Source organism: Harpia harpyja, chromosome 15, assembly GCF_026419915.1.
Source record: "Harpia harpyja isolate bHarHar1 chromosome 15, bHarHar1 primary haplotype, whole genome shotgun sequence".
NCBI classification, from domain to species: Eukaryota; Metazoa; Chordata; class Aves; order Accipitriformes; family Accipitridae; genus Harpia; species Harpia harpyja.
Window position 1 is genome coordinate 1,400,749 of NC_068954.1, and position 27,806 is coordinate 1,428,554.

General features: G+C 65.0%; 3 protein-coding genes across 3 annotated transcripts in view; 2 read left to right on the forward strand and 1 right to left on the reverse strand.

Moving 5' to 3' along the window:
* Positions 1 to 238: 238 nt before the first annotated feature.
* Positions 239 to 16,067, forward strand: KCNK3 (potassium two pore domain channel subfamily K member 3). The gene is made up of 2 exons (XM_052809476.1): positions 239 to 615; positions 13,442 to 16,067. The coding sequence occupies exons 1-2, from the start codon at positions 333 to 335 to the stop codon at positions 14,320 to 14,322; spliced, it is 1,164 nt and encodes a 387-aa protein (XP_052665436.1). The 5' UTR covers positions 239 to 332; the 3' UTR covers positions 14,323 to 16,067.
* A 5,445-nt stretch (positions 16,068 to 21,512) lies between these two features.
* Positions 21,513 to 26,105, forward strand: SLC35F6 (solute carrier family 35 member F6). The gene is given in 7 exon segments (XM_052809477.1): positions 21,513 to 21,649; positions 23,426 to 23,498; positions 23,570 to 23,611; positions 23,613 to 23,742; positions 24,186 to 24,398; positions 24,905 to 25,013; positions 25,253 to 26,105. Coding segments are annotated over 7 exon segments (1,119 nt in total). The 5' UTR covers positions 21,513 to 21,572; the 3' UTR covers positions 25,728 to 26,105.
* A 306-nt stretch (positions 26,106 to 26,411) lies between these two features.
* CLU (clusterin) overlaps positions 26,412 to 27,806 on the reverse strand; it is a 3,620-nt gene continuing 2,225 nt past the window's right edge. The window contains 4 exon segments of the mRNA XM_052810324.1: positions 26,412 to 26,603; positions 26,699 to 26,881; positions 27,112 to 27,338; positions 27,497 to 27,631. Coding sequence (XP_052666284.1) covers positions 26,433 to 26,603; positions 26,699 to 26,881; positions 27,112 to 27,338; positions 27,497 to 27,631 — 716 coding nt within the window. The 3' untranslated portion in view covers positions 26,412 to 26,432.

Consider the following 27,806-nt stretch of genomic DNA (forward strand, 5'->3'; position numbering starts at 1 on the left):
CCCGCCGCTACCGCCCCGGCTGCGCGCAAAGCTTTATTATTATTATTATTATTATTTTTTTTTATTATTTTTTTGGGGGGGGGTACCGGTTGCCGGTGCCGGTGCGGGCGGTGGCCGGGGCGGTTGGTGCTGAAGAACAGCTCCGCCCCTTTCGCCCCCCCCCCCGCTCCCCCCCCCCCCCCCTCCCTCCTCCGCCGCCCTCCCCGCTCCTCCGCCAGCGCAGAGCCGAACCGAGCCGAACCCACCGGAGCCGGGCCCGCCGCCGCCGCCGCCGCCATGCCCCAGACGACCCCCCCGCCGCCGCCGCCGCCCCCCGCCGCCGCCGCCGCACCATGAAGCGGCAGAACGTGCGGACGCTGGCGCTCATCATGTGTACCTTCACCTACCTGCTGGTGGGAGCCGCCGTCTTCGACGCGCTGGAGTCGGAGGAAGAAACGGCGGAGCGGCGGAGGCTGGAAGCCAAGAGCCAGGAGCTGAAGAGCAAGTACAACCTCAGCGCCGAGAGCTACCGCGAACTCGAGTGGGTCGTCCTCAAGCTCAAGCCCCACAAGGCCGGCGTCCAGTGGAAATTCGCCGGTTCCTTCTACTTCGCCATCACCGTCATCACTACCATAGGTACCCGTCGGTCGTGTGTCCCCCCCCCCCCCCCCGCCCCGCCGCTGCCCGGTACCCCCGGACACCATCCTCCGTCTCCCGGCCGTGGGATATCGGTCCCGGTCGTCCCCCCGTGCCGACTTTTCCCATTGTCGCGACACGCTCGCCCGGCTCCCGCCACCGCCCCCCCGCCCGTCCCCGTGGTATCGGAGCGACCGGTCTGCCCGGTTCCTCCGCCGCCCGGATCCCCGCCCATCCCCGGGGGATCGGGGCGACCCGCCCGCCAAGCCCCCGCTGCCCCCGCTGGGAAAGCCCCGCCAGCACCCTCCCCAAAACGCCCACCCCCGCAGCGGCGGGCTTACCCGCCTCCGCCACCGGGAAATCCCCGCCCGACCCCCCGGTATCGGGGAGACTCTCCCGAACGGCTCCTCCGCCACCGGGAAACCCCAGCCCGGACCTTCCCGAAATCGCCCATCCCCGTAGCGTCAAGGGCTACCCGGCCGGCTGCCCTGGGAAACTTCCCCCCCCCCCCGGACCTCCACCCACCCCCGCGGTATCAGGGCTGCTCGCCAGCCCCGCACCCCAACGCCAGAACCCCCCCCCCCCGTCGCCCCCATCCCCGAGGCATCGGGGACCCCTCCTGCCCCGGCCCCCCGTCCTCGGGGAACGGCGACCTGCCCCATCCCCGTGGTCTCTGGTCTCCCTACTCTCGAGGTACCCCCCTGCTCCCATCCCCGCAGCCTCTGGGCTCCCCAGCAGCACGTCCCCCAGCCTTGGGGACCCCCCGCAAGGACCTGGGGCTCCTCACCCCCACTCCCACCCCCTCTGCAGCTCGGGGGGTCCGGGGGGGGGTGAGGGGGGGGGAATCTGAGCTGGGACCCCCCTTTGCAGCCTTGCAGAGAGGTTCCCGGGGGGGGGAGCAGAGTCCAGCAGGGCAGTGGGGGCAGTGGATGCTCGGTGGGGGGATCACAGTGGGGCTGTGGGACAGGCGATTTCCTCGGCTGACCCCTTCCCTGCTGGAGGAGGAGGAGGAGGAGGAGGAAGGTCCCCTGGGGACAGGGTTGCCTCGCAGCCCATCTCCTGCCCTTCCCAGGCAAAAGCCTGGTGGGACCCCCAGCCTGGGCAGGGGGGTCTGGGGGTACGTTCCTGCTTGGACAGATGCTCTGGCTCTACCAAGGGGCGTGTGGGTGCTGTGCCCCAGTGCTCAGGGTGGTCTCCCTGCCCTGACCCGACCCCACCCAGGGTGCCCAGGGTCCTCCCCCACTTTGGGAGAGGGGCTGCAGAAACTGGGGGGGGGGGGGGGGGGGGGCTGCAGAATCCACCTCTGGGTTCCAGACCACTGCTCTGTACGTTCACCCGGTCACATCGTCAACCCGTCTGTCCTTCGGGTGCCCTCGACGCAGCTCCTGGGGTGACCCCACCGTCCCTTGGTCCCCAAACTGCCCCATCCTCAGCCCACCGCGAGGGCCCGGAGGGCCGGGGGACAGCCGGTGCCTGGACCGGGATGGCACGTGGCCGGCCTGGCCCTGACCAGCATCTCCGTGGGTACCACGGCCCCGGGGAGATGCCGGCAGGAGCTGGCAGGGTGGGAAGGCTGGTGGGGCACCAGGTTTGAGACACGGGTGTTGGGGTGGCTCTTGGTTCTCGAAGCTGAGGCATGGATTTTAGGGTAACTGTTGGTTTTTGGGGGCTGAGACGCGGGCGCTGGGGTGACCGTTGGTTCCCAGGGCTGAGATACGGGTGTTGGAGCGGCCGCGGGCTGAGCGGAGGCAGGGGCTGGCCTCTCCAGCTGGCGGGAGCAGCTGGGAAAGGCTTTGAAAGTGAAGACAAGCAGCTTATGTTTGACGTGAGAGGGAGGAGGAGCGGGCAAGGGGGTGCGCGGGGGGCTGGGGAGAGAAGCGAGCGGGAAGCGAGCGGGAGCGAGCGGCGTCTCGCCAGCCCACACAAAGGATGCTGCAGTGATGGAGGAGGGAGACAAAGCCAAGCCGGTGTTCACGGTCCCGAGAGGCCGTGGCTCAGCACCGGGCTGCGGGCAGGCGTCGGGACCCCTGCCCTGCCTTGTCGTCCCCCCCCGGGACACCCGGCTCCCCTGCCCTGCCTGCAGCTGCCCGGAGCCCCGGGAGGGATGGAGGAGGGATGGTTGAGCGTGGCTGAGCCCCGATGCAGGTGTTACACCCCAGTAAAGCACCCTCCCAGCTGTGGCTGGGGGTTAAAAACCTTAAAACCTTGGTTTGGGCTTGATGTGGGAGCTCAGGGGCCTGTCTGGGGTTGGGGTAAAGGCACCCGGCCCCAAAAAATGTGTGTCCAGCTGCAGCGGAGTGGGAGGGAAATGCAGAGGGAATGTCCCCAAACTGGGTTTTACTGCTCTGCAGGCATCAAGCCCTTCTCTGCCGGCAGCTTCAGCCTCCGTGATGTCCAAGGGTGTGTAGGGGGAAGGGGCACGGACATAAATATGTAAGACAATACTGTTTTTATCAAAATCTGATGATTTCGAAGGCAGGCGCTTTAGCTGGCCTGTTGCAATGGAGCTTGGGTGCTGCTGACCGGGGCCAGCGTGCACCAGCAAAGAGAGCAAAATCATCTAAAGCCACAAGAGAGGAAAGAAAATTCCATTATTCCCATGAAGTGGGATTTTCCAGTGGGGAAAAAAAAAGGCATTCTTCCAGGAAATTGCCAACCAACCCCTCCACTTGCAGTCGGGGACCGCAAAGAGCCAGGCTCCCCATCGCGCTCAGGAGGCAATCAGGGTGCTGGGGCTCCTGTGCCGGTTGAGATCCTGGTGCCGTGGCTGGCTTTAAAGCAGGAAGGAGGAAAAGCTGGGAGGGTGACAGGTCCCACTCGGAAAGTTTTTCTTACATTTTGGGGTTTGGGTTTTTTTTTTTTCCGTTTTCTGGGAAAAGAGCCAAAGGCAAGCTGCCCTCCCAGCGCTGCTCCAAAGGTCTCCCTCCACGAAGCTGCCCTGAGCCCTGCACCCTGCTAGTGGGGTGCAGGCCCCCCCCCAAGGAGCTGCCCCAGCGCCCGGGGACCCCCAAAGCACTGCGGAGGGGGACCGGGGACCGGGATATTTAGGTTTGTCATCACCCTCTGCCCCCCTCCCTGCAAAGCCAGGGGCAAGGGGAGCTGCAGGGCGAGCAGGGATGGAGCGTGGCTGCCCTTGCAGCCGGGCAGAGCCGGCCCCGGGGTCCCCTCGTGGGATGTCAGCATCAGCCAGACATGTCCCCTGTCACCTCGGTCCCTGTCCCCGCATCAAGGGGCCTCCATGCTCCAGGGCTGGCTGTGATGGCTCTCGCTGGATCGCTCCCAAAAAACACATCTCCCTGCCCCCCCACACACACACCTCGCTGTGTGCGGAGAGGCGAGCGGCCATATGGGCCGGGGCAGGTGACGAATGCCACCGCGGTGTCACCATCTGTTACAGCCCTCCTCCCTCCCCACTTGTTTATTAAGGGAGCAGGGATCCTGCTCGGGCCAGAAGACCCCGGCCTGAGACCGAGTCCCCACCGACCCTCTTCTGCACGTGGTCTCCCCATCAGTCACCCCATCACCCCCATCCCTGGGCTGCTTCCTCCAGTGGCAACGTGCCTGTCCCCAGTCCATCGCGTCCGTAGCATCTCTCCCGGCGGGAATCCCTTCCCTGCTCACGCCTGTGGGCTTGGCCCAGCAATAAAGGAGGAAGGACCTGGGGACACCCCGGCACACGCACCCCCGGCCACCGCCGGTGCCAGTGGTACCGGCACAACCCTGCCAGTACTGGCACCAGTGGGAGGGGAAGGACCCCCGATTCTCTGGCCTTGGGGGATGCAGCAGAGGGAAACATCTCAGGGAAGGCGCGGGAGCCATCACCGGTGGGATAAAGAGGAGGTTGCAGCAGTTTTGGGGCTGCGGTGGGGCTGGTCGGGGGGGGGAAGGCCAGGGATGGTGCACCCACTCCCTCCAGCCCCTCTGGACATTTCTGTTCCCATTCTGCACTAGCCGTGCCTGCTAAAAAAGATAGCAGTGGAAATTAGTGTTGGCACTTACAAACATGCCTTTGATAGGTTTCCGAGTTAACATGCCGGAGGGAAAAACTGTACCACTCTGTTCCAGGGCTGGGATTCCTCTCCCCTCAGCCCTGATGGGAGGTGATGCCCAGGCAGTGGGGAGAGACAGGCAGCATCTCACCCCTTTCAAGCCCTGGGAATGTGTGGGGCTTCCCCAGGAGAACAGCCCCGTCCAGCCTGGCAGCTCCTCGGTCGCTGTGGGGGTTTGAGTACCCCAGCCGTGCTGCTGAGCTGCAGGAGCTGGCAGAGAGCAGTGCTGGGAGGTCAGGACCACTTTCCTTCCCTCTCCAGTTAGACATCAGGCCGTCCCCTGACACCTTTGCTTGTGGTATGCTGGGATTGCTGGTTGGGCTGTTCACTCTGAAACCTAATGAGGGCATATGCACCTCTGCCACTGATCAGGAAATAAGCAGAAAGAGGGTGAATGGGGAGATGGCATGTACGTGCTGAGACCGGAGCCATCCCTGAGCCCTTCCGACCAGCAGTGTGTGTTTTAGGGGTGGCAGTCGCAGCCCGCTCCCCCAACAGTCTGCTCAGCCAGGGCTCAGCACCTTTGCCGAGGAGGCAGAGCCTCTTCCCGGGGAAGCTCCAACAAACCTGTGGCATGGAGGTATCGTGTGTGTCCTCTCCCACGGGATTCAGCCTAGGGACCCTCCGAACCGGGGGCTCGGCCCTGCTGGCAGGAGCGCTGCCCCTCCGCGAGCATCCCTCCCCCCATCCCTATGCCCCCTCCCACCCAGGCTATAAATTCCCTATTCCTCTCCATCCTGGAGCGATAACAGCAATTAATACCGGCTCCCTCCCTGCCCCCTGCTCGGCCTCTCCCAGCTGGTGCCTCATTAAACTCGCCAGCAAAGCCTGACTCAGAGCAAGGCATAAACACCACGTGCCAGGGCAGAGATGCTCCGAGGTGAGGGGGGGTTCATCGCCCAGGACTGGGCAAAAAAAAAAAACAAACCAATTTCTTTGGGTTTGGGGTGGGTTTTTTCCCAATTACCAAGCCCCAGGGCTGGTCGCTCAGACTCGGCGCTCCCAGGTCTAATGCCAAGAGGCCGGACCCCAGCCGGAGCTGCGGGAGAGCCCCGCTCTGCCGGCGTGTGATTTATGAGCCGGCTTAAATATTTATCAGGCAGCTCTCAGGCTGAAGTGACTGCGGCGCGGGATTTATAGCAGGCACCGCCACCTTGGATAAATCACAGCCGGGAGGGTTAATTGAAGGAGCAAGAGCGGAGCGTGCTGGCGGGGTGGGGGTCTCGCCTGTCCGCCTGCAGAGAGGGGTGAAGGAGAGCGGCCGTGGGGCAGAAGGGCCCCGCTGGTGCTGCAAGCGGTGCTGAGCGCTGGCGCACGGTGCGTGGCACTGCGCACAGTGCTGGGTGCTAGTGCACGGTGCGTGGTGCGTGGCACGGTGCGCGGTGCGTGGCACTGCACATGGTGCTGAGCACTGGTGCGCGGTGCTGGGCACTGCGGCATGTTGCTGGTGCGTGGTGCTGGGCACTGTTGCAACAGTACTGCGTGCACGGTGCTGGACGCTGGTGCTGGGTGCTGGTGCACAGTGCGTGGTGCTGTTGCATAGTGCTGGGTGTTTTTGCACAGTGCTGGGTGCTGGTGCACAGTGCTGCACGCTGGTGCATGGTGCTGGTGCACGGTGCTGGTGCACAGTTCTGGGTGCTGGTGCACGGTGCTGGGTACTGTTGCACAGTGCTGCACGCTGGTGCATGGTGCTGGTGCACGGTGCTGGTGCACAGTTCTGGGTGCTGGTGCACGGTGCTGGTGCACAGTGCTGGGTGCTGGTGCATGGTGCTGGGTACTGTTGCACAGTGCTGCACGCTGGTGCATGGTGCTGGTGCACGGTGCTGGTGCACGGTGCTGAGCACTGGTGCACGGTGCTGGTGCACAGTGCTGGGTGCTGGTGCACACCCTTCCACACCTTGCCACTACCCAAACTAAGCAGAGCGCTGGGAGGAAAGAGCCGCATCCTGCTTTTCCAAGGGGAGACCCTGGGTGAAGTGTCCCGGGGAGGGCCAGGGCTGACCGATGGGGCAGCCCCCCCTCTGCCAGCCTCCGGCTCTGCCCTGCGAAGGCCTGAGCTAAAAAATGGTGGAGAAAAACCCCATTTTCTGTAAACGAGGAGCAGCACATGGCACCCACCTGCCTCCCGGGGGAATGCGGGGGGATTTGGCCGAGGGAAGGGCGGCAAGGAAGGAAGAAGCATCCCTGGCGTAAGGAGCTTTGCAGCGAGAGCCATCAAGGGCTCAGGGGCTTTAGCTCCCCGGGGAGGAGGTGATGGGGTGACCGGACCGGCCGTAACTCCCCGGGGAGACGATGCCTGAGCTTGCACCCCATCCCCATCCCGCTGGGACTCGGGGTGGGGGGGGATAGCAGAGGGGTGCGTTTGTAGATGGGGTGGGGAGAGGCAGGGCAGCGTCGAGGGGTCCTTTGGGGTCTGAGTCTTGCAGGAGGCTGGGGTCTGTGTCACCCTCGGGGGGGCTCAGGGCCTCCTGCAAGCGTGGGAGGTGGCCCCTGGGTGCTGCAGGGGGTGAGGGGGGGTCTCACTGCCTGTGCCAGGGTCCCTCTGCCCAGCGGTGTGAGCCGATGTATGCAGGGCAGACCCCCCCCCCAAAAAACCCCCTCAACCAGCAAGACCAGCCTCCCGTGTCGGGGTGTTCGTCAGCATCCAGCCGTGCCCATCACCGGGGTATCCCGCCTTGACCACCAGCGCCAAGAGTACCCCCCTCCTGCTGCAGGGCCCCTAAGGGCAGTTGGGGGGACCTGGCTGCACCCCCCTTTTGCAGGAGGAGGGGAGGGATGGAACGGGGGGGGACACGGAGGGGGCCAGGAAGGGGCCTGGCGGAGCCCCAGGACTGAGGGAAAAATTGCCAGTTTCGGCACAAACAGGGCGCTTGGCCGGCGCCGGGATTTTCCATGACACCATCCTGACCCCCCCTTCCCGCTACAGCAGGGTCCGTTCCCCGCCTGCAGGGAGCGATGCCTGGGGGGGGGCCAGGCACCGGCTGCACCCCCCAAACCATCCTGCTCTGCCCCCTCCCTGCGGTGGGAGCCGGGTCGGGGGTGGCTCCAAGCCCCTTTGGGGGGTGACACCCCCCCAAGTGTGTAGGATAAATGTGGGGGGAAGGGGTCACGGTGATGCGGGGACCAGGGGGGTGGCAGGGGCACAGACACTGGTGCAGAGGATGGGAAGGGGTACTGGGGGGGTTACCCCACTGCTGTGTTTTGGGGGGGGCAGGGGGAGCTGAGGGTCTAGCCCCCACCCTGCTGGGGGGGTGGTGTCCTGGGGGGGCCTCCAACCCTGGGGTCCCTTCCATCCTACAGAGGCACAAGCCCCCAGCCAGGCCCACCACCCCCTCTCCAATGTGACACCCCCACCCAGGGCAGCCCCCAGTGCTGCTGGGCTGGGCTGGGGCAGGATCAAGGCTGAGTGCAGCGGGGGGGGGTCTGGGGGGTGACAGTAGGGAGATGGGGGTGAGGGTGGACAGGGAGAGAGGGGGGCAAGAGGAGAGGTGGGTGGGCAGAGACCTTTGGTGGGTGGGTGGATGGATAGAAGGAAGGAAGGATGGGTAGATGGATAGAAGGATGGATGGGTGGGTGGATGGATGGATGGACGGACGGATGGATGGACGGATGGGTGGGTGGATGGAAGGTTGGATGGGTGGGAGGATGGATGGATGGATGGATGGAAGGACAGATGGGTGGGTGGATGCATGGCTGGATGGAAGGAAGGATGCATGGATGGATGGATGGCAGGGTGAGAGGATGGCAAGCTGGCTGCCCCTTCACCCGCCCTGGTGAAGGCACAGCAAGGACAGTCCCTGCTGTGGGTCCAGGACCCGGCTGGCACAGCAGCAGCCTGGGTGCTGTGGGTCCCAGGGCTCGCTCCATCTCTGCATTGCCCAAGTTCAGCCCAGGGAGCTGCTGCCCGGGTCCTGTCCCTCTGCTCCGGCCGCCTCTCACCCTGCCCTGCCCAGGAGGTGTCCCCGGGCAGGATGAGCCCCTTCCCGCTGCCCTCAACCCCTGTCCGGCGGGGGACAGAGGCGTCGCAGGACACGCGTGTCCCCACGCAGCACAGGCAGCGCCGTGCCCCGTCGTGCCAGGGCCGTGTTTGCTCAGGGCAGGCTGGCAGCGCTGCTGCCGCTGCCACATGCTGCCTTTCCCAGCCGCTCTCTGCCTGCTTGTTTGCTCGCCCTGCGAAGACGGGGCATCTCCCAGGCAGTGCTGAGGGGCACCCCGTGTACCGGCTGCGTCGCCTGGGTCTCCATCCCGAGCCTGGGGGACGGCTGGCGTCCCCAGGCTCAGCCCCGGCACTGGTTAACTGGCAGGACTGGGCACAGAACCAGGTTGTTCTTGGCTGCGGGTGCTGGAGAGAGCTTGGCACTGCCCGGGCGCCGTTTGTACCTCGGCTGAGCTTGCGTCACCCAGGGGATACGTCGGGAAATGGGCGCCCGTTAAACGCTGAGCAGGATGCTCGTCCTTACTGGGAGCGATGGGGCGGAGGGATGCAGGGCTGGCTGCAGGGCTGACACGAGGAGGAGGCGAAGGCTGCTGCCCATGGCATGCTGCACCCCAAGGGATACCCACTCACTGCCTCCATCCCTGGGGGACCCCCAAGGGTTTCTCCATGAGGGCCAGGAGAAGGGGGTGCCTGGGGCAGGGACTCGGGAGGGCTCAGGGATGAGTGCTTTGGGCGTTGGTTGCTTTTGAGTGCTAAAGTGCTTTGGGAGCGTGGGGTCGTTGCGTGTTCACCGTCGTGCCAGCCAGCTGCAAGCGTGGGGTCTGCTTGGGGAGGGTGGTCTTCATGGTGGGGGGTGACACCTCCAGAGAATGAGGCTTTTCCTCCACTGAAGCACCCCTGGGGCTCTCCTGACTGTGGATCCTCCAGTGTCTACAGATGCAGTTGGGTTATTCCTTTCTCCCCAAAATGCACAGGAACGTACCGACCTTGGTGGCTGCTGCTAAACCTGCCAGGAAGCAGGGTGAGAAGGGAGGCAGCGCTCCGCAGGCTGTGGGGTTTCATGGTTGTGTGAAACCAGGCTTGGAAGGACCAGAGTTGGGTTTGTCCCAGACTTGGAAGGACCAGAGTTGTCTTCCTTCCAGGCTGGGACAGAAACTGAGGCTGCTCCAAAGCATTGGAGACCCCCGAGTGGTTAATGCTTCGGTAGATCCCCCATCAGCCGGGATGCCTGAACATTCCCCACCATCCCTCATCGCTCCTGCAGCCTCGCAGCCTGGCGATGGACAGTGAAAGCTGCAGCAGGTCAGAGACCACGGTGAAGGGCTCCGGCATCCCTCTGCAGGGGCCAGGCTGTGGCAACGGCAAGAGGTGGCAGCCGCGCTGGCTAAGGAAGGGGGACACCAGCCACGTGTCCACCCAGCAGACACCCAGGTTATGGGGGGGGGTGCAAGGACAGACCCACCCCGTGCCCAGCACGGACCCCGGGAGCATCCCCCACCGCTGAACCGGAGGATGAGAAGCGTGATGGCTCTGGCAGCAGGATGCAGGGCTCCTGCCCGGGCACGGAGGTGTCCTGGCGTGGGCGACGGCTTGTGGCCACCAGCCCTCGCTCACTGCCAGCGCCTGCTTTCCTGCGACGATTTTGTAAAGCAGGGAGCTGGTTTCTTGACTGCTTCATACCCCCACTCCCTTGCACCCCCTCCCTGGAGGGCTCAGCCCCCTCCCATACCCCTTCAGCACCCAGCACCACCTCCCGGGGACCCTCTCCCTTCCTTCCCAGCCCTTTGCACCTTCCAGCCTTGTAACACCTCCGCTCTGCAATGTTCCCCCCCGCCCCCGTCCCCAGCAGCTGCCCCGCTAATCCCCACCATCCATCGCTCCGACAGCCTGGGATTTGCTCCGGGCCAGGGGCCAGCCGAGACCTGCACCTGCTCCCCGCAGCCCCGGCCAGATCTACCCCTGCTCCTCCGCAGCCCTAAAAAGGAGACGAGCCGGCTGCGTTCCTCAGGGACATGTCATATTTTCTCCCAGGGGACACACGCTGTGCTCCTTTGCCTGCTTGCAGCACCCTGAGCGGGAGCCCAGAGCACCCTGACCGTGCTCTCCCTTGGCAGCATCCCTCCTGGGACACCCCTTTCAGGAGTACCCACCCGGCAGGGAGGTTTGGGGGGGCTGCGGGAGATGGAGAGGAGCGGAGATGCTGAACCCCTTCTGAAGGGAGGGCAGGAGCGTGGCGGGGAGCCTCGCTGCCTGTGCCCGGCAGCCTTGCCGAGCCGGGATGTGCCACAAAGTCAGACGTGCCAGTGCGGCAGGGCAAGCAGAGCCACCGTTGAACCTGGCAGCTGCCAGGACTTTGCCGCATCCTCGGGAGCCGAGCCCTCCTCTCCAACGCGTTTCCTTGCCGCGGTGGATGAAACCGCAGGTACGAGAGAGGTTTGGGGGTTCACCCTCTCTGCCACCTTCCTGGCGTCTCCCTCTCCCCGCTGGCTGGATTTCATATCCCGACGACCTTCCCCCCGTCCTCAAACGTGCTGGAGATCAGGCAGTGCCCGCTAAAGCCGGGAAAGGGGGGGGCTGGCAGATTGACGGACGCTTGGACACGCTGCGAGAGCTCATAAACTCCCTTCCCTGGGGAAATGGGGCTAAATATAGCTACGGGAGGCTGCAGTGGTGCGGGGCAGGCAGGAGCGGGCAGGAGGATGCTCGGCGAGGCTGTCAGCAGGGACGGGGCCTGTGGGCACTGCTCAAGGCTTGTGTCCTAAAACCCCATCCTCGACCGGCTGATGCACGAGGAATGGGGAGATTTGGGCTGTTGGGAGGGTGTCCGGCAGAAGATGAAGGGCAGGGGCAGGCAGACGGGCAGGGTGAGGGCTCGGTGCCTGCCCTGAGGGCAGTGGGATGTGACCCCGGTTTGAAACGCATTGCCCAGCTCTGCTGCGGGACCTGGTGGCCACCCGGGTGGCATGGCATTGCCTTGGTGTCGCTTCTGCTGCTGGGGAGGGGACAGCAAGCAGCAGCCCCCTTTTCCATCAGCGAGGGAAGGGACAGGCGGCACTGATGAGAGCAGTGATGCTCTCCGGTGATGCTCTCCAGTGATGCTCTCCGGTGATGCTCTCCGGTGATGCTCTCTGGCGATGCTCTCCAGCGATGCTCTCCGGCGATGCTCTCCGGCTCCCACGGCCACAGCCCAAGCCGGCGGCACTGGTGGCTGGGAGAGGTCACTCCAGCTCCTCAGAGGTGGCTTGGGCAGAGATCTGACGATCCTTGTTTTCGCCTCGCTCCGGCCTGGCTTAATCCTTGGCCTCCCGAGGCTGCCGGCGAGGGTGACAGTGAGGGATGTCGCCTGCCTCCGCCCAGCCAGGATTAAACAGAGCCGGGACAGGGCGAGCTCCCCTCCACCGTTCCCACGGGCTGGGGGGCTGCTGCGGCGTCACGTGGCCGTGGGTGCTGGCTCTGGTTTAATTGCTGGGACAGGCCTGGGAGAAGCGGGTGCTGCGGCGGGTGTGCTTGTGCCAGCACCCCCCGCCCTGTCCCAAACACGCTCGGAGTCCGAGGGAAGCGGTTTTGAGCCCCTCCGGGGTCTGAGCGGTCGGTGAGCTGCGGCTGCAGCCCCCCCGGACCCCAGCAGTGCTCCTGCCTGCCCGCTGCCCGCTGCCCCTGCCTGCTCCTGGGGGCCCAGCCTGCTGGCTCTGGGCATCGGAGGTGAAGCCCTCGCCCCGACGCTTGTCGATGGTGTGTGGTGCTGGCGAGGGGGAAGGGGAAGGGGGAAAAGGAAAGGGGAAAGGAAAAAAGAAAGGGAAAGGGAAAAGGAAAAGGAAAGGGAAGGGGAAAGGAAAAAAGAGAAAGGGAAAGGAAAGGAAAAAAGAGAAGGGAAAGGGAAAGGGAAAAAGAGAAAGGAGTGAAAGGGAGAGGGAGAGGGAAAGGAAAACAGAAAGGAGAAATGAAGGGAAAGGAAAAGGAAAAAAGAGAAAGGAAAGGGACAGGAGAAGGGAACGGGAAGGGGAGCGGCTGGTGCCTGGCTGCCCGGGCACCCCTGGCAGCAGAGGGGCACTGCACATCTCCCCGGGGCACCCCGGCTCGGCACCCACACATCCCCCCGGCTCAGCTGCCTCTGCCCAGCTGCAGGCGCCCGGGATCCATTAGGGATGAATGATCTGCCAGAGCAGAGGCAGAATAAGTCCTATCTGCATGGGTTTTGTGCAGACAGGAGATTAATTGAGACCCAGATGGGCCCCCCAGGGCTGGGCGCGGATGCTCCCCCAGCTCCCATGGCAGCCCCAAGCCGGCAGGCAGTGGGACATGGGGACGCGGGGCTGGGGTGAGAGAGGAGATCCAGCCGCCGTCATCTCTTGAGTCCTTAAAAATCCCTTTTTTCCCCATCTCCTGCACCTTTCCACCTGGCTGCTTTGAGAAGGTTCGTCCCAGGATGGGTATTTCGGGGAAGAGCAATCTCCAGTTTCCAAAACGCCAAGGCTGGGGAACGTCCCCCCCACCCCAGCCAGGGTCCATCCAAGCATCCCCCGGCTGCCCCCACCCCAACCCAGAGACGCAGCACCTCATCCATCACCCTCCGCCAGCCCCCCAGCTCCTTTCCCCACGAGCTGAGGGCTTTCCCCCTTCGCCAGCTCCCTCCCCTTCATTTCCATTTGGAGATCCCATTATCCCCCTCAGCCTGCCCAGCCATCCGTGGTCACTCCTTGTGCCTCGGGATGAGGATGGCTCTGGTCAGGGTTGGGGTTCACCACCACCAACTCAGTCGGGGAAGCGGTTTGAGGCGGTGCACACCTCGCACCCCCCTCAGACCCCCAAGCTGATCCCGCTCTGTGGCTTTGCTCCCCAGGTTACGGCCATGCAGCCCCCAGCACGGACGGGGGGAAGGTCTTCTGCATGGTCTATGCCCTGCTGGGGATCCCCCTCACCCTCGTCATGTTCCAGAGCTTGGGCGAGAGGATCAACACCTTCGTCAGGTACCTCCTCCACCGCATCAAGAAGTGCCTTGGCATGAGGCGCGCGGAGGTCTCCATGGCCAACATGGTCACCATCGGGTTCTTCTCCTGCATCAGCACCCTCTGCATCGGGGCAGCCGCCTTCTCCTACTACGAGCACTGGAGCTTCTTCCACGCCTACTACTACTGCTTCATCACCCTCACCACCATCGGCTTCGGGGACTACGTGGCCCTGCAGAAGGACGAAGCCCTCCAGAACAAGCCACAGTACGTGGCCTTCAGCTTCGTCTACATCCTGACGGGGCTGACAGTCATCGGGGCTTTCCTCAACCTGGTGGTGCTGCGTTTCATGACCATGAACGCCGAGGACGAGAAGCGGGATGCCGAGCACCGGGCGCTGCTCACCCGCAACGGGCAAGCCAGCAGCATCCACGCCGCGGACGCCGCCTCGGCCGCACCGGCGGCGGTGGGAAGTGGCGGGGGCGGCTTTCGGAACGTCTACGCCGAGGTTCTCCACTTCCAATCCATGTGCTCGTGCCTGTGGTACAAAAGCCGGGAGAAGCTGCAGTACTCCATCCCCATGATCATCCCCAGGGACCTCTCCACCTCGGACACCTGCGTGGAGCAGAGCCACTCCTCGCCCGGCCGCTGTCCGGAGACCCCCTCCAACAGATGCTTCTGCAACGCCCGCCGGTCGGCCATCAGCTCCGTCTCCACCGGTCTCCACAGCCTGGCGGCTTTCCAGGGGCTCATGAAGCGCCGCAGCTCCGTGTAGCCCCTCTCCATCCCCACCTGGACCCCCCCCCCCGCCTTGGCCCCGTGGCCAAGGAACTTTCTTGGTCACGGCAGGAGGAAACTGCCCCGGGGTCTGGCTGCGGAGGGGGAGGCAGCGGGCTGGGACCCCCCGGGGAACCGGGGGCTGCGCTCCTCTGCCAGGACTCGGGAGGGATGCAGGAGCAGCGGCGAGGCTGCCCCGGTCCTCTCTGAAGCGGGAAGAAGGGAGCTGCTGGTTTTATTTTATTTTAATTTAAATTAATTTTATTTTATTTTATTTTGCAAAACCACTCCTCAAAAATGTGAAATTTGAAGAGCTGGAGAGTGTTCTAACCTGATGGGGTGGGGGATATGCCTGCACCTCCCACCGTGATACCTCTGTGCAAAAGCGGCTGGGGACCCCCACGGCCCCCGGGCCAGCCCCACGGCATGGCCGTGAGCCGGACACGTGACCGTGTGTGCACCAGAGGCCTCGGGGGACGTGGGGAGAGGAGGACGTGGGGCTCCTGGCAGCGACCGTGGGCAGCAGCGAGGTCCCGTCCCCTCCATCCTCTGCCTTCTCCGGCCACGGGGCTGCCCCGGGGAGGGCAGGTCTCCGGGCGGTGAGGGATGCCGTGGCGAAGGCGAGCACGCATCAACGGGCAAATCAGGCTAAGAGGGGCTTAGACGGAGCTTTTTCGATCACTGCGCACATCAGCCTGCCCCTGCGGCCGAGAAAACAAGCCGTGAGTCACGTAGGCTGCCGAAAACGCCTGCCGCAACTCGGTGGGCAACCCTCCGAGAGCTTTATGGGGTTATTTTAACCCTCTTTAGATGGGCAAACCTGGGCATCCCCGGGATTTTCCTGATGGCAAGCCATCCCCGGGAGGTAGGACGGATGGGCAGCGGCAGCGCAGTCCCCTGGGACCCCCCATCTCCATCCTCCCCTGTGGCAGCTCTGGGGCCGGAGCCATTACCCTCGGGGAGCTTTTTTAGGGGACAGCCTGGGGCATTATAAGACTTTTTCCACCCTTCTTCTCCCTCACACCCCCGGGTTGAACCGGTCCCCTTTCGACCCGCACCCCATCTCACCCCGACACCTCGAGCCCAGAGCAGGGGATGCTCCCGGGGCTTCCCCTCTCTGAGACCCAGGACGTCCCGGGGGTCATCTCCAGCACGGCCACCCCGTCACGGCAAGAGGGGAGCAAAAACTTCTTTCCTTGCCCCCCCTCCATGCACGGGGCAGCCCCCAGCCCCACGGGGAGCACCCCGCTCACCCCCAGGACTGCGCTCCCCCCTGCCAGCACCCAAAGCACAGGCTGTCCCCCCGCCAGCGGGGACACCGGGGGACACCGTGACGGGCACCGGTCCCTCTTTGAGCCCCAGGGGTGCCAGGGGGACTTTGGGGACAGCTGGGGCACCCATCCCACCTGTGTCTTTTCTCACCTTTTAACGGAAGAAAACCAATGTATTTCTAATACTTGACGACCTGTACATACTGTTAGATACCAGAGAGGATATTTATTATAAATGACACTATCATCATATCTATAGAAATCTATAAATATCTATCAGAAAGGAGTCTTGGGGGGACACTGTTGACGACTCCGGGAAATTTCTTTTTGCTCTCTGCATCTTTCTCATCCTAGGGCACCCGCGGGGAGCCACACTCCCCCCGGCAAGGTTTCTCTGGTTCTCATGCCAAAGCATATTTGTACTGCTGAGTTACTTTCCTTAGAGAGAGAAATAAAGGCTGGTTCAAACTTCGGCACTACCTCGGCTCCTTCCCTTGGGTGCTGGGTGAGGATGAGAGACTGGGAGCAGAGGGTCCCGATCCCCTGGGACCTCCCCGCGCCGTGGCTCCGTGCCCCATCGCCTTTGCTCTGCGGTGACTGGGAAGTGTGAGAATTTCCTCAGGATAAGCCTCTGCCCCTCTCCTGACTTTTCCCACAGACGAAGGAGAGGAGAGGAGAGGCTCAGCTTCGAGCTCTGCCGGGGCTGCAGCATCCTTCGGTGGGGTCAGTGGGGGACGGGTTTTGGGCTGCTGGGTAGGGCAGAACCCCTCGGGGCTCCCCGACCTCTTCCCTCCCACCAGCACCCACTACTGCAAGGCTGGAGGGGGCCCTGCAGCAGCTTTTCCCATGGGACCCCCCCCCAAACCCCAGCAGAGCTGTATCCCTCCTGTTCTTGCCCATAGCAGCATCTCTGCAGCCTTCACTCAGGCTGGGACCTCCCTCTGCTCCCTGCAACAGCCAAGAAGCGTCCAACGATCGCGAGCAGTTGCGATCTACCGTGTGACCCGGGGGGGACAGGGCTGAGCCCCCTTGTCTCGTGCTGCGTGGGGAAACTGAGGCACAGAGGGGAGACGCACAAAGAGGAGAGCCGGGGGCACCTCAGACGGTGTTGGGCATCTGGGTCCAAACCTCCAAGGGGATTTGGGCATCGCTGATGGCCAGGATGCACCGGGACATGCCATCTCCATGGCTGGGGCCACCAGCAGAGCTCTGGGCAGCTCTCCTGCCTTTAAGTGGATAAAACCCTCTCTGTCCAAGCCCAGGTGAGAGCCGCCACCTAATCTAATAAAGCTAAGCCTGCAAAGAGCAGATCTGTCTCGGCAGCAGCCGATGGAGAGAGCGGCTCATCCGAGCAGCAGCTTTCGCCCTGCCCGAGGGTGCACCCATGGGGATGTGGAAGCGTCGGGGGGGGCTGGGTGCTTCCCCGGCATTCGGTCCCTCTGTTGAACCCTTCCCTCCTGCCCCTGGGATGCAGCTGGAGGGGGTGGAGGCATCCCTCCATCCTCCTCTTCCTCCAGCGCTTCCTATCAGGAAGACACGATGCTGAGCCAGCTGGAGCTTTGGTCTGATCCAGCATGACCATTCCCAGGGTGTAACTGGTCCCCCAAGCTCCCAGCCCTCTGCATGGAGCCACCAACCCGCCCAGCACTGCACAGGCCCCTGGCACTGGGGCAACTGGGGAGAAAGTCACTGATGGGTTGGGGTGGACCTGCTGGGAGGCTGCTGGTGACACAGGGCTGGGAGCAGTGGAGATGCCAGAGGGACGTGGTGGGGATGGAGAAGCGGTCAGAGAGGAACCTCATGAAGTTCAGTGAGGAGAATTGCCAAGTCCTGCCCCTGGGGAGGAACAACCCCATGTAGCGATGGCCACCCGACTGGAAAGCACCCCGGCAGAAGAGGACACCAGGTTGACCATGAGCCAACAACTTGCTGCAAGGAAGGGTGAGGGTATTCGGAGCTTCATTAGGCAACGTATTGTCAGCAGGTCAAGGGAAGGGACCCTTCCCCTCTGCTCAGCACTGGTGAGGCCACATCTGGAGTGCTGGGCCCAGTTATGGGCTCCCCAGTCCACGAGAGACATGGATATACTGGACGGAGTCCATGAAGATGGTGGACTGGAGCATCTTTCCTAGGAGGAAAGCCTGAGGGAGCTGGGGAGCAGAGAAGGCTCAGGGGGGGTCTCACCATGGCTATAAACACCTGATGGGGAAGAGGATGGAGCCAGGATCTTCCCAGTGGTGCCCAGTGACAGGACAAAAGGCTCGGCCACCTCCAGCGGGTCCCCCCGCCCCACCATCCACTTTGGGAAAACGGAGCATCCCCAGGGAAGCCATAGGGATCCGCAGGGACTGGTCCTCCTCGGCCAGACCAGGGCTGCGCGGGCAGGTCCCTGTCGTGGGCAGGGGATGGGGTGGGAGCTGGGACACCCCCATGGCAGGGGGCTGAGGGGTGTCCCCTGCGGAGGAACCTCCCGGCAGGTCCCAGGGGGTTTAGGAGCGCCTCAAGCCATCTGCCCCCGCTGTCTCATCCCGGGTAATTTTTTTTTCCCTCTCAAAGCATTTAAATTTTCCTTGTCAGCTGTAGCCCAAATATTTACAGTCCGCTGGAGAGACTTAAAATTCCTCCCTGGGATTAAGCAGCGCAGCCGCTCGCTCATGGCTGCGGGGGAAGCTCAGCCCCGGGCAGCCGGGACTCATCCTGTGGCCTCCTCCAAGCCACGAAGAAGAGGAGGAGAAGGGGTGGGGAGTGAAGGCTGAAAAGGGGCCAGGTAGTGGGTGGGAAGCAGGTAGAGAAAAGGGGAAAATGAGGGTTTTAATGGGGGGAAAAAAGAAAAAGAAATGAAAACTCATGCTGCTCTGGTTTCTAAAGCCATTTTCAGTAAATAGGGGTTTAATTTTAAAACAAAAAGTCTTATTAAATGTTTCTGTTTTCCCTTCCCAGCTCATTAAACCCAGCAAAAAGCTCCAGCAGACACTGCTGGGGAGTGGGAACCCTTATTTTTGTTACCCTGACCTTCTCCCTATCCCGCGCGTGGCCTCAACATCTTCATTGCTCTGCACCAGGGTCCTTTGGATGCTGAGGGCAACCCGAGGCAGCTGCGGGACTTGGCACCCTGGGGACGGGGAGATGCTGGGGGTCACCGCTCCCTGCCCCCAACCTGCCCCTTCACTGATCCGAACTGGGGGAGAGGTGCTGGGGAGGAACACTGCACCGGCTGGATGCGGCCACGGGATGGGGAAGTGCCAGCGGCACCGGCTTGGGGACCCTGGGCTGGTGATGGGGACACTGGGGTGACCCAAGGGGCAGAGAGAAGCCACTGCAGCCGGTGGCACCTCCATGGGCAGCGCGGCATCCTCTGTGGCGTGATGTCACTCCGGGGTGATGTCACTCCCTCCCTGACCTCACCGGAGCAGCACCCGGGCTGCCCTCCCCGACCCCTGCCTGCAGCCCAAAAACGGGGGTGCCCTGAGGAAGAGCCACCCCATCCCTCAGCTGGCGTCGGGGCTGGGCGCGGGTTTCTCCGGCGTCGGGGCAGCTGCTTTCGAGACGGGCGATGAAGACAAGGTGGAGGCAGGCAGCGGTGTCCCTGCCCACGTTTGCCCGCAGCCCTGGGCAAAGTGTGTGTTTGAAGGTGGGGGGGAACCAAACCCCCCCCCGCACAGGGCGAACGGGAAGGGATGGGAACGCTCCGGCTGGTGGCCCTGAGCCTGGAGAAACAGGAGCTGAGCCCAGGAGATGGAAGAATTATGCGCTCTGTTAATGAGGGGATGGGCCTCATGGCCTCATTAATTACGTGGGGGCCGGGGAGCATCTCTGCTGGGGGGGGGGTGCATGTGCACTGAGCTGCAGGGATGCATGCGTGTGGGCAGGAGATGCCACCGTCTCCACCCTGCCAGCCGGTCCCCGCTCCTCCTGGTCTCCAGCCGCAGGGTGCTGGGTGTCCCTAATGTCCCATCTCCTCCCGTCCTGGGGACCCCAGACAGCCCCCACACGGGTGTCTGTGTGGGGCTGGCACCAGGTGGGCACGCGTGCGCGCGTGGCGCATCGCGCAGGCGACTTACTTTGGAAGTCAGCAGCTCTGCCACCGCTCGCCCCGCGTGTCCTCGGGACACTCACCCCATCCCAGGACCGGAGGAGGGAGGCCACGGGAGACCATCCCCACTTGTCCCACCCTCCCCGCCCAGCACAACTGGCCCAGCCCGTAGCGTCCCCACGGGTGACACCGGCAAGTGACACGGTGCCCGCCGTCCCTGCGGGACGCGTGGTCGGGCTTCTCCGGGCATGAGCTGCCCACGGCGGGATGCTGCCTTCCCCGCTGTGCCCCCTGCCCGCCCGCCGCCATCATATCGCCCGGTATTTTCCATGGGCGAAGGCTGCAGGGAGGGACGGAGGGGGGGGGACGAGGGGGGGGACGGGGGGGGGGGTGTTTGTCTTGCTGGCTGGAGCGAGGGGTGATGAGAAATGGCCACGGCCTCGGTGGCACCAAAGAAGGAGAAGTCGACGGGGCCGGGAGGAGGCGGCCGCATCCTGCTGCCTTCGCCCTTTCCCTTCGGATGCGGCCCAGCGGCTGCCAAGGGATCCCCGCCGGGGGGATCGGGATGCGCTTGGGATGTCACCGGGGGGGTCACCGGGGGTCCCGGAGGCAGATCCACAGCCCGAACGGCAGCGGGTGCCAGCTGGGTGTCCCGGTCCCGTGGGGTTTGGGGGAGCTGCTCTGCCCCAGCCCTGTTTTGGGAGGACCCCCCCCGCCCACCCCCCCACGAAGCCACCAGAGCCAAGGCTCCCCCCACCCCCCCATCCCTCCCCAGGGCCACCTTTCGGTCCCCCTTCCCCGCAGCATCCCGGGGGGGGTGGCGAGGGCAGCAGGCGATGCCCAGGCCTGCCCTGCCCACCCGTGCCCCCCCCAGCCGCGGGAAGGGTTAACTCTGACCGGCGCAGCCAGCCTTGGCCGAGGCCCTTGGAGTGGGTTTTTTCTGCCCCCCCCCGCCCCCGCGGCCTCCCACGGGTCACGGCTGCCGGGGCTGACGTCGGATGGAAAAACAATTTATCTCTGGCTGGCGGGGAGGCCCGGGGAAGGGAAGGCGGGGGGGGGGGGGACACGGCAGCAGAGCCCGCTGCCAGGTGTGGAGGGGCCCCCCCGCACCCCCTCGGTCGGGGTTGGGGGGGGGGGTGGTGAGACTCCGGGGGGCCAGGGCTGGCACCGAATGGGGCTGAGGGGGGAACTGCACCCCCCCCCAAAAAAAAAACAGTCCCGCGGGGTTGGGGGGGGGCCTGCCCTGGAGCTGCGTCCACGGGTGGGGGCCCCGACACCCACCCTAGGGTGCCCGGGGGGGACGGGACCCCCACCCAGCCCCGCAAAGGGGCAGCCCAGGCAGGCCCGGGAAGGTAACCCCGGCCGGGGCGGGGGGGGGGTCCGGCCTTCCTGCCTGGCCCGGGACGGGCGGGGGGGGGGCCCGAGCCTCGGGTGCGGCGGGGAGCCCAATCCTGCACCGCCGGCGCCATCTGCCGGCACCGCCGCGGCGGGGACACGAGTGACACTGCGGGGGGATGGCACACCGCCCACGGGGAGGGCGGGCACTGCAAACCGAGCCTGGGAGCGGAGCACCGGGGGACCGCGGCGTGGGCACCGGGGGACCCGAGGGTGGGGACCGGCACGGGTGGGCGGCAGGGCGGCGGCCTGGGGACGTGCGGGGCTGCCTGGGGGCGTGGTTAAGCGCGGCGGGGCGGGGTCGTGGGTGCATGCGGGCGTGGTTAGAGGCGGCGGGGCGGGGGTCGGGGGTGCGTGTGGGCGTGGTTAGAGGCGGCGGGGCGGGGGTCGGGGGTGCGTGTGGGCGTGGTTAGGCGCGGCGGGGCGGGGGCCGTGGGTGCATGTGGGCGTGGTTAGACGGGGCGGAGCGGGGGGCGGGGCGCGCGGGGGGCGTGGCCGGGGCGGTGGCGGCCCCGGTGCAGGGCGGGAGGCGGCGGCGGCGGCGGGGCCATGGCCTGGTCCCGGTACCAGCTGGGCCTGGCCGCCCTCATGCTGCTCACCGGCTCCATCAACACCCTGGCGGCCAAGTGAGTCCTCCCGGCGGCTGGGGGGGGACCCGCACCCCCGGGGCTGGGGTCCCGTAACGGCTCCGGCCCGCCTTGGGCCCGGGGCTGGGCCCACCGTCCTGCTGGGGGACCCTCTCGGGCCTCCTCCCCGCGGCACCCCCAGCCCAAAGCAGGGACCGGGGGGGGGGGCCCTGGGGCTGCCCCAGGCCGGGCCACGGTCGAGGCAGAGCCCCAGGACTTGCCCAGTGCTCCCCAGTTCGGGGGGCTGCCATTGCACTGGGGGGGGGGGGGGCAGGCCTTGGCTGTGGGGTGCCCCATAGGGACTGGGGCTGCTGCTTGGGGGTCCAGCTCTTGGTGATGGGGGAGGAATGGGGGGTGGGCTGCACGGCCCGGGGGGGCTGGGGGTCCCCAGCCCTCTTGTGTGTGCTGCTGGGGGGTGCGGGTCTCCCGCTGTGGGTGCCGTGCCTGGCCCTGGGACGCTGGGGACGAGCTGTGCAAGTGCCCCAAAAGCCAAGTAGGGTCTGGATCGAGCCCCCTCGTAGGGGGAGCCCCCAGAGCACCCTGGGGTGCTCCCAGCCCTCGCAGTGAGGATGAGGATGGTGTTCCCCAGAGGTGCCCCAGCAAGGCTGACCTGCCAGGCCGGCTCATCCCGCTGCCACCGGACAGACGCGTGGACGTCAGCAGGGTTTTGCCGGGTGGCTAGAATTCAGCTGGCCCCGATGTTGCAGCAGGCCGAGGTCCTCGGATGGGGAAGCTGAGGCACGGAACCCTCGTGGGGCAGGGCAGAGCTGGGAGATGGCACCGACCTTTCGGCCAGCTCACGAGACCCGTGTGTGGCCCGACAAAGCCTCTTGCGAAACACAGACCCGAGCTGGCCCGTGGCGGAGGGGCTGCGGCGTGTCAGCCGGGGCTGACTCACGCTGAAATCTTGCTGGCCTGGCTGAAAAGCCCCTTGCCGATCGGTGAGGGACAGACTGGGGATTGCCCCACCTTCCGCTCGTGCTCCTTTTCCCCAAGCTCAGCAGGTCTGCGGCCGCTCGGCATCAGCAAAAAGCAGCCAGGGGGGGAGCTGGGTGCCTGCCTGCCTGTGTTGGGGTGCACCCCCACCCTGGGGCTGTCCTGGGGGCAGGCAGCCAGCCAGCCACCGAGAGGCTGGGGTCCCCTCCCCATACGCATGGTCCCTGAAGAGGGGAGATCCTTGCCAAAACGGGCCGTGGGGCCCTGTGCCGCAGCCTGTGTTTATCCAGCATTGCCCTCTGTGCTGCTTGGAATACCCAAAAGAGGGAGTTCGTGCCCCAAAACTGTGACTGGGGATGTAAGCAGTGGGAGCCGCTGCCCCCCAGCCTGTGATCCATCATCTTTTATGGGTCCTGTGTCCCTTAGCCCCCAAGTCTTCAAGGTTGGTGACATAGGGAGGAGGGAAGGGTTCGGGGTGACCCCCCCACCACGCTGTCCTGGTCTCCCCGGCAGGTGACGGTGCTGCTGGCCGGCTCTGGCCGCACGTGCCGGCAGCAACGAGCACGGGGACGCCGGATTGCGGGGCTGTGCAACACAGCGGTGTCCGTTTCCCTGCCTGTCACTCAGGGCTGGGAGCTGGGCCAGGAGCTGCCGGCAGGTTGGGGCAGCCACGGTGGTGTCTCCTTCCCTGCTGTCTCCATCCCTGTGGATGTTGTGTCCCTGGAGCTGTCACCTCGGGGGGCTGGTGACCCGCACGACAGCCCTGAGCTGGCTCTTGGGGTGTGCTCCGGCTCCCCACGGCCCCCTGCTCTAACCACCGTCCTCTCCTCTGCCTTGTAGGTGGGCAGACAACTTCAGCGCAACCGGCTGCGGCGGGACGGAGGAGCATGGCTTCCAGCACCCCTTCCTGCAGGTGAGCCCCCCACCCAGGGCAGGACGGGTCTTGCCAGCAGGGCCAGCCCCCCTCACCTGCCTCTCTCACAGGCCGTGGGCATGTTCCTGGGTGAATTTTCCTGCCTGGGGGTGTTTTAACCTGCTGGTGTGGAGGGATCGGTGGAGGCCAGAGCCCAGCATGGCCCCGTCGCAGCCCTTCAGCCCGCTGCTCTTCTTGCCCCCCGCCCTCTGCGACATGACTGGGACCAGCATCATGTACGTGGGTAAGTGCTGGGGACGGGGATGCTGCCTCTGTCCCCCGCTTGCCCTGTGGGGATCTGGCCATGCCTGGGGCCGGACTTGGCTGTCGGGCTGCAGCACTCCACACTGCATTCAGTTTTGGGGGGGGAATGACCCTGAAGCCGGTTAGAGGGATCTGAGCAAACCCTTCCCACCCACGCAGCGAGTTGTGGCAGCGCTCAGTAAGCCGTGTTCCTCGGGGCACAGGCTTTCCATGGAGCAGGGACACGGGGCCGCGTCTTGGCACGAGCCTCTCTGCTGCCAGCTCTAAGTAGGAGTGGGGTTGGACAGTGTTGCTGCCTCTTCCTTCCGTTAATCACTGATCTGCTCTTAATTACGCAGCAGACCCTTAAGCAGAGGGGTGGTGGCGTTAGCCAGCTCCAGCAGCATGTGTGTGCGACTCATGGGTCTGTCTCTCCCCATCCAGCCCTGAACATGACCAGTGCCTCCAGCTTCCAGATGCTGCGAGGATCCGTCATCATCTTCACTGGGCTCCTCTCTGTGGCCTTCCTGGGCCGCAAGCTGGAGCTGAGCCAGTGGCTGGGCATCCTGGTCACCATCGTGGGGCTGGTGGTCGTGGGGCTGGCTGACTTGCACAGCTCTCACGACCAGAAACACAAGCTCAGCGAGGTGATAACTGGTACGTGGTGGCCCATGGGGGAGGCGGGATGGCCACGGGAGAAAATAACTTCCCACAGGGCGTGTGCCTGGCTCTCCGGGCATGGCTCAGCCATGCTGCCCATCCAGTGGGCAAGGAGATGGGTGCTCAGCCTCCCCTTCCTTTCCTTTCTCTCCCCTTCCTTTCCTTTCTCTCCCCTTCCTTTCCTTTCTCTCCCCTTCCTTTCCTTTCTCTCCCCTTCCTTTCCTTTCTCTCCCCTTCCTTTCCTTTCTCTCCCCTTCCTTTCCTTTCTCTCCCCTTCCTTTCCTTTCTCTCCCCTTCCTTTCCTTTCTCTCCCCTTCCTTTCCTTTCTCTCCCCTTCCTTTCCTTTCTCTCCCCTTCCTTTCCTTTCTCTCCCCTTCCTTTCCTTTCTCTCCCCTTCCTTTCCTTTCTCTCCCCTTCCTTTCCTTTCTCTCCCCTTCCTTTCCTTTCTCTCCCCTTCCTTTCCTTTCTCTCCCCTTCCTTTCCTTTCTCTCCCCTCCCCACAGGCGACTTGCTCATCATCATGGCGCAGGTCATCGTCGCCATCCAGATGGTGCTGGAGGAGAAGTTTGTCTACAAGCACGACGTGCACCCGCTGCGGGCCGTCGGCACGAAGGTCTGTTGCGACATCGTCAGGGGGGCTGAGCGCTCGAGGGGTGCTGGATCCCGCAAACCCAGCCTGGGGAGGGCTGCTTTGTGCTGGGGGGGATCACAGGCAGCGAAGGGGCTGCTGCTGGGGCGGGGGCTTGGGTCCCACAGGGCAGGGAGAATTAGCTGGGGCAGGGGGGGATAGGTAGCCCTGGGTGGTTCTTGGGGCCAGCACCCATCTGACCGTCTGACCCCCACTCGCACCCAGGTTTCTTCGGCTTCATCATCCTGGCCCTGCTGCTGGTGCCCATGTACTACATCCCGGCGGGCAGCTTCAGCGGGAACCCTCGGCGGACGCTGGAAGACGCCCTCGACGCCTTCTGCCAGATCGGCCACCGGCCCCTCATCGCCCTGGCCCTGCTGGGTAACATCAGCAGCATCGCCTTCTTCAACTTCGCCGGCATCAGCGTCACCAAGGAGATCAGTGCCACCACCCGCATGGTGCTGGACAGCCTCCGCACCCTCGTCATTTGGGCCGTCAGCCTGGCCGTGGGCTGGGAGACCTTCCACGGCCTGGAGATCTTGGGTTTTGGGGTGCTGCTGGTGGGTGCCGCTCTTTACAACGGCCTGCACCGACCCCTGCTCGCCCGCCTGCCCCGGCACGTGGAGGAGACCGGCGAGGTGGCCGAACGGGAGGGCTTGCTACGTGGGGAGAACACGGCCATCAACAGTGAGAGCTGAGCCCTCGCTACCGCTGCCCCCGTGTCGGGCTTGACCCCGGGGTTTATTTCCCCCGGGGACCCTCTCTCCTCCCCTCGTCGGGAGGCGATCGGCGCGGTGGTGGTGACGCCGGCCCCCGTCTTGCTGCCGTTTGCAGGAGAAACCTCTCCCCTGCCTCGCTGCCGGGGCTCTCGGAGGGGATGGCGAGGCTGTGCCTGCCCTTCCCGGCGGGGAGCGGACCCCCCAGCCAGCTGTCTGGGGGAGATTGAAGCCTCTGCCCCTGTTCCCAAGGGGCTCAGGTTGGGGCGGGGGGTGGGGGTGGTGGTGAGGCTGGGGTTGGGGCTGGCCCCGCTGCTCCCCGACCTGTGTCTCCCCCCAATAAAGTGCATCTGCCCATGGCTGGCTCGCTGGGGGTCTGTGCTGGCTGTGGGGAGGGTCCTGGGGGGGATGCTGGGGGTCTGGCCCCCAGGCTGGCTGAGGACCCAGCACCCAGACCCCTTTCACTTGGGGTGTGGGAGAAGGCAGTGAGCCCCGGGGTCCTTGTGGGGGGCTCCTGCCGGACCGGGTTTGGGGGGAGCTGTGTCCTTGTGTCCCCCCCCCGGCATTTTGCAATATCCGATGATTGGCCCCAGGCACACACGGCTGCTTTTTGCGACATTTATTTGCTCGGCGGATCTCGTCCCAAAGATGCACCGGAGAGCACAGTCGGGGTGTTTGACTCTACCTTTATTTTCTGTTTGTTCGGGGCCCCGCGGTGGGACCCCAGCAGCGGCGGTGGCGGGGGGGGAGGGCGGTGGCAGCGGCATTCAACCCCCCCCCGGCACGGGGACGGGCCAGCGGAGGGGGCTTGGGGCACCGGGGCTGCGGCGGCGATGGGGAGCAACACCCGGCTACTCTCTGCCGGAGTAAAGACGGGAGGGGGTGAGCCATGGCGTGGCCCCCCCCCAGCCCCAGCCCTGTCCACAGGGATGGTGGGGGGGTCCCAGACTCACATGGTATTTTGCTTGTAGTGCTGAAGCGCCTGCTCGGCCCACGATCTCCATGAAGCGGGGGTCCTCCCAGGAGATGTCCCCGGGCACGGTGAGGGACAGCGGCTCCGAATCGAAGAGCTGCACCGTCACCTGCGTGTCGGGGGGGGCTGAGGGGTCTTCGAGGTTGGGAGCCTTGGAGAGGACCTGGAGAGGGGGGAGACAAAGCAGGGAAAGCCGGGTTAGCCCCCGCGCCGGCCCCTGGCCCTGGCACCCGGCCCTGCAGCCGGCTATTATGCCGAGAGGCAGCCGGTCGGGCGCACAATCGCTTCTTTCTCCCCCTGACCCACTTTCCGTGGCCGCCGGCCCTGCCCGGGGAGGGGGGACGGGACGGGACTGGATCCCTCTGACCGTGCCGCAGCGGCGGTGGGACTCACCGTGGTGACCTGGAGGAAGCCGTCGGTGCCTTGGGTGACGTTGGCCAAACGCGAGACCCAGCCAAACTGGCTGTTGAGCTGGTCCAGGAGGCTGGTGGTGTTGAGCATCTCGGCTTGGAAGGCGCGGAGGAGGTCGTCGTATCGGCGGGTGAAGCGTTCGGCCAGGCGCAGCGCGTCCTCCAGCTGCTCCCGCAGCTGGCTCCGGGCAGGGTCCGTCTGCCAGCAGTCTGTGGGAGGGGGGGGGGAGTTTGGGGGGGGTGTCAGGGCTCACCCCCAGCCCCCGCCGCATGCACCCCCTCGCACCCCACCGCATCTCCTCCCCTACGCGCGTCCCTCCTGCCCCGCCCCCAGCACCGTTCACGGTCCCCGTCCCGTCCCGGCTCACCCACGGAGAGGATCTCCCGGCATTTCTCGCACTCATCCCGCATCCGCAGGCAGCCGGCCGAGTTACGCCGGATTTCCCGACACACCATGCGATCGTCGCTGAAGTTACGAGACTCTGCGGAAAGCCCAGCCCGGCCTCAGCACCCCAAAACACCGCAGGGTGGGGGGGGCAGCAGCACCACAGACCCCCCCCCCCCCCAACGCCAGGCAGAGCTGTGGGGCCAGCCCTGGCCAACACCCTGGGGGGGGCCATAAAAGTGCTTTTTCCGGGGAATTTTGACACACCCCCCCCCAGCTGTTTTTTCCCAAGC

Excerpts from the sequence above, each read along its gene's own strand:
- KCNK3 (XM_052809476.1), top strand. The coding sequence starts at position 333 with ATGAAGCGGCAGAACGTGCGGACGCTGGCGCTCATCATGTGTACCTTC. Across the intron at positions 616-13,441 it reads CACCGTCATCACTACCATAG|GTTACGGCCATGCAGCCCCC; the intron begins GTACCCGTCGGT and ends TTTGCTCCCCAG.